General features: G+C 31.4%; 1 protein-coding gene across 1 annotated transcript; it reads left to right on the top strand.

Annotated features, from left to right (window-relative positions):
- The first annotated feature begins 434 nt into the window (after positions 1 to 434).
- On the top strand, positions 435 to 5440 carry LOC134709751 (uncharacterized). Its single transcript, XM_063569901.1, has 2 exons — positions 435 to 665; positions 4149 to 5440. The coding sequence occupies exons 1-2, from the start codon at positions 608 to 610 to the stop codon at positions 5258 to 5260; spliced, it is 1170 nt and encodes a 389-aa protein (XP_063425971.1). The 5' UTR covers positions 435 to 607; the 3' UTR covers positions 5261 to 5440.

Here is a 5440-nt window from a genome sequence, read left to right as displayed (position 1 = left end):
AAATATAAACTATTTCATTATTCATTATTCATTTTTTAATATTGAATAATGAATAGTGAACTATTTCATTATTCATTATTTAATAATGAATAATGAACTATGAATAATGGACGTACTTCAGCGCGGTATATTTGGTTGGGATTCCAAAAGAATTTGTCCAGGATTTCCCTTTAGTAAGTTTTTTTGGAATATATGGTGGGTTTCATGACACGCAATATTGATTAAACATCAAAATTTCGACTTTCTCCACAAAAGGCAGTTTTTAGTGGTTATACATATTAAACATTTATTTTGTGGGATGGAGGGTTAAATTAAATTAAATATATAATCAATAACAGCCACAAATCCATTATGTCAGTAAACTACTCCATCAAAGACTATTGAACTGCACCGGTCACACCTGGTACCAACTGTTATCTTATTTATCTCACTTCCAACCCCATGTGACATTTAATTATAGGTAACAATACATGTTTGTTGCTTTGATTAACATTCATTAATTATTTATCCAATAGTACTGCATTTTTCATGTGAACTTAAAATATACATGTCTAAGAAACCGATACAACTTGATCTTTTTTAATTCGATGCTGATGTGGAATTTTGTATGCTAGAAAGTGGGATAAAGTCCAATACAATGGCACCAACAAATAATTTCCATGCAGGTAAGTTGGGGACATGCTATATTGAAAACAATCACTATTACTTTTTCGCTTTCTCAAAAATAATTTGATGAAGGATGATTTTTTTTCCATATAAATTGGTTATAGTGCTGTAGTATCATTTATATTAAATTATTATTTGTTACTTTATTTTGTTTTGCTTACATTTTTTTTTTATCTCGATATAAATATTATAAATAACTTTCATTAGATGTAACTTGACGTTGATAGAATGCATTTCAATATTAAAATAAAGAATACGATTATTGGGTTTTGATCGGATTATTTGTGTCACGATTTAAATTTTACTGGTTTAACATGTGCATTAATGTACGTCTACCCATGGAAGTAATATTTTATACTTTCATGGTCTACCAAATATTTTGATGTTATTGTATTTTACATATACATTCGTATACATCATGGATTTAAGCAGATGCTTAAGTTGCCTATGATGTTTATTCCAATCGGTTATCTATATGACAATCATACCTGGTATCTACTTAATATTTCAAAATAATTTTACAAAATCCTGTATTTCACCATGCATGGTAACGTAAATACATTCATAGCAACGAAGATTTCATTATCGATTAAGTCGAATCAAGCATCATTAAGCTAGCATGTAATAACAACTTGAATACGACGACTGTGAAAGAGTATGTTGTTTGTTAATTTAGTAAGAAATCTATAAAGACTCTTAGATTGTCACGAAAGTTGACAATTCATTACCGGTGTTTTCAATGTAAAATTTGTTGTAAATTTCCTGATAATTTCATAATATTTGTCTTTGAGGGTGGGCGTGTTAGTCTGTGTTTATTTCAAAATTGTTTGCAGGTTGTCATAATTGATTTTATAAAAAAACAAAACAAAAAAAAACCGCATGTTTGATTTATTTAGGTAACTTTTAACTAAATTTTCAACAATGACCCGGTCGTTGTGAGTTAAAGGAACTAAGTTAACACCCTGCATTTTTTAGATAACAAGGAAAACATTGAAAATGGACTAACTTAATTTCCCCCTTGCTCTGCCATGGAAAAGAAACTATAAGGAGTAACGTGAGACGGTTTTGTATATTTTTGTGCGTCTTTTTTACGAAAGAATCGGATGTTAGTTTCGCGTGGACTGCTGTACTGTCCATGCAGTATTTTGGGTGATAGTCCCGAGATTCTTTTAATTTGCATCCATGAACTCCTAGTTTGCAAAATTCCATTTTAATTATAATCCCCAAAAAAGCGACAGTATACTACTGTTCCAGACATATCAGATAACCTGTTGAAATCTGTTATAATACTGTAGCATCATGATGACTGGTTCGGCGTAGGAACCATCACGTTAAAGATCAATAACTTATTTCTCAAACCTTTTTAAACATTTGATTATGACTGAGGATCAAACATCATGAACCATTTTTAAAACGTTATTATAAACAGCATTAATATCGGATTGAGCTCAGTGTGGAAAATAGCACCTTTTTTTACTTTACAGAATATGTCACACTCACGATATGAAATGATGTTAATTAGAAAAATGTGTTAGATATGACTGTGGGTTTATAATTAATCATTATGATTATTGGATGATTTATAAGTATTCTGTGATATATATCATCTGCCATAACCATTTTTCGATCGCGGTGTGAACTTTAAAAAAGTACTCTTGATTATTCTTTTGTGATTTTCACAATTTAACTAAGTAATGAATGGTGTTTCTCTTGTCGTTTTTCACAATTTTGATTGACTTACTTTAAAAGCCGGAATTCATTATAGGCACACATGAACTGAAAATTTTGACATCGCAGGGCTCGACATTACCGTTTGTCCGATTGTCCGGGACAAGTGGAAATAGGTGTCGGGCAAGTAGATTCATCATACTACTTGTCCGATGGGACAAGTGAAAAAATCGATGTCAGATGTTAAAAGATCAAATTCAAGACTTATACATTCCTAAATATATGAATGATTGTTTTATTGATGATACAAAATGAAATAAATATTCATTGATTGGACCAGAGACATATAAACTTGTATAATATGTCTCTGACTGAACGTATTTGAACATGACAGCCATTGACCAGGGGAAAATAAGTAAGGGGAAGGAAACCAATGTGAATGTTTCTTCTTATAAGCCTCTTGAATTAGGAGCACCTCCATATGCATGATATGGAGTTTTACCTAAACTTTAAAATTTTAATTTAAAGTTTGACTTTGTATCATTTGATTTTGCTTTTAGGCATAACATCAAATTAAAAAAGGTTTTATTTAATAAGATCTATATGTTAAAATAACAAGTTAAGATGTAAATTTAAATAAAATCTAAAGAGGCAGAATTTTTACTAAAATGTTTTATTTTAACTTCATGATAATACACATGTATATCAATGTATGTAAAAATCTAAATAAATTGTAAAATCCTGTTTGGCACCATCAATAAATTAAAAAAGGTTTACTTGTAAACAAGGTGCCAGGTGTATTTGGTTTAAACCATACCACTACTTCAGAATCAGTCTATTTATGTACATTGTGTATCATCACTGACAAATGGGGTCTTATTTTAAACCAGTGTTTAACTCTTAAAAATGGGTCTGTAAATTTAAGTTTCAGTCAAATTCATGGTTTATTTTAAATTCCCAATAAAAAAGGGTAGAAGTAGTTTTGAAAAAGCCAACAATGTATATGTATGGTTATATATTTATTATAACTGTAAAGCTAAACCAACAACATAGAAAAACAAATATTTGATTTTTCCTCAAAATAATTATTTTCATGCTTGAGGAAGCAGTTATTTGCAACAAGGTATTAAGATTATGCAAATTCAAAATAGTTGTGTAAGTTTATCATTGCAATTTAAAGAAAAGACACATATGTGAGATAGATGATTGTGATTTCAGGAAAATCTGCAAATAATTAATGAATATAGGTCCATGAATAGGAGAACCTAGTGATATGGAAAGAGATATGATTTAATGATTGACACATGATAGTGACAATGAGTCAGAGAGCTCAGTCTTGCAAATAATCCCTCAGTCTGAAATAATAAAATTAAAATTGATGTGGTATTCATGATAACATTACAAAATGCTCCCTTTATTGATCTTTATTAGGTGCAATCAAAGGGCAAGTGTTATTATTGGCTATTGCAAATAACATGTATAATCAATATGGAGGGTTTTCAATTATAAATTCGGACAAGTGAGTTAAGAGTTCGGACAAGTTGATTTTTTTGCAACTTGTCCGAAGGGACAAGTGAGAAAAAATGATAATGTAGAGGCCTGCATCGCAAAGTTCTATGTACAAGTAATATACGGACGGCAAAATTAAATTTGTGAATCATCTCTTAAAAATGAGATAACAGACTTCGGCCATGATTGGTAACGCGGTTGTTTGGATCTTGTTATTTAAAAAAAAGGATATCTAATAAGTTATTTGAATATGATGGTATTCATGGGTACATTTTATTTAAAAGTTTTCTGTTTCTCTTTTATAGATGTGTATCAACATTGTGATTTTGGAGCTCATCAAAACTTCGTTGAATCTTCAAAGGCACTTATACAAAACACAAATGCTCGTCTTGATCGATTGAATACAATGTCGAATGACCTAAGAAGACTTGCAAGCCTTATAAAAGACGACCGTGACGAAAACGAGCAATGTCAACTGTTACCCGATATCAAAGCTATCGGCGATATAGATAACAGCAAACAAACACAACAAACCAAACGCCAAAGTATAAAGATTTTTATTCCAATCGACGGTCCGATTTCGGATACCAAAGACAGAACGATCCAAACAGAGAAGACACAGAAATTAACAAAACCAAAAAGTATACCAAAGAAGAATAAAGAACTTCTAAATAAAAAGAGTAAAGAGGTCACAGAAAAGTCAAATGGACTTCACAAACAAAAGAAAATCGATTTAACGAAGCTTCAAAATAATACAGAAGAAAACAATACTTTTGTTCCAAATATTTTTAACGGAGGACATAGAAGTGAAAATGGTGGAACTTACGGGAATGCACATGACTGTAATACCCGAATAGATACACAGGAATCTGAAACTACGAACCCAGACTTTAATGCCAGATATATTTCTTCAGCACAACAACATAGTTGTTTAATTCACAAGTTTGGATGCAGTGACGCAAATAATAAAATAGTACACAATGAAATCAGAGAACCGAAGACAATGGCCTCTACTCCGACTCAGATTAAAGCCAATATTGTGGATCTGTCACTTCCTTCTCGGTCCAAGTATCTTACTTTTGACAAATATGATGAGAGAAATAATGACATGAAGAAGGTGGAGTGTTACCCACTGGGCCTGTTTCAAACATCCACATCATCAAAGTTTAGGTATAACAATAGAGAAACAAAGAGCGATGTGTTACGACGTCAGGTTTTACAACCAAAGAGAATAACACTCCATGCCAACAGTGTCTCAGAAATAATCACTGAACGATCAGTTTTACCACTAGACAAGTTTTCTGTCGGTTTTCGGTTTCGTATTGGAAAGAAATCAGACACCGAACACAAGTGCAACAGAAGACTGCAATACTCTTCTATGGACTATTCTCTCGTTTTAAAATCCTCAGGTTATTAAATTTCTGCCACAGTAATCTATAAATCTTCTAATTTTGAACTTATCTTACTTTATTGTTACCAGAACCTTGAATGAAAAGAGCTCTGGTCAGATTCGATCTCTTCATTCAATAGTACGAGAATATGCAATTGACAAGCATTGTTCCAAGATTTGAATTTTATTTCATTTTTTAGGCAATAC

Source organism: Mytilus trossulus, chromosome 3, assembly GCF_036588685.1.
Source record: "Mytilus trossulus isolate FHL-02 chromosome 3, PNRI_Mtr1.1.1.hap1, whole genome shotgun sequence".
Taxonomy (NCBI): Eukaryota; Metazoa; Mollusca; class Bivalvia; order Mytilida; family Mytilidae; genus Mytilus; species Mytilus trossulus.
This window is presented reverse-complemented; position numbering and strand designations above follow the sequence as displayed.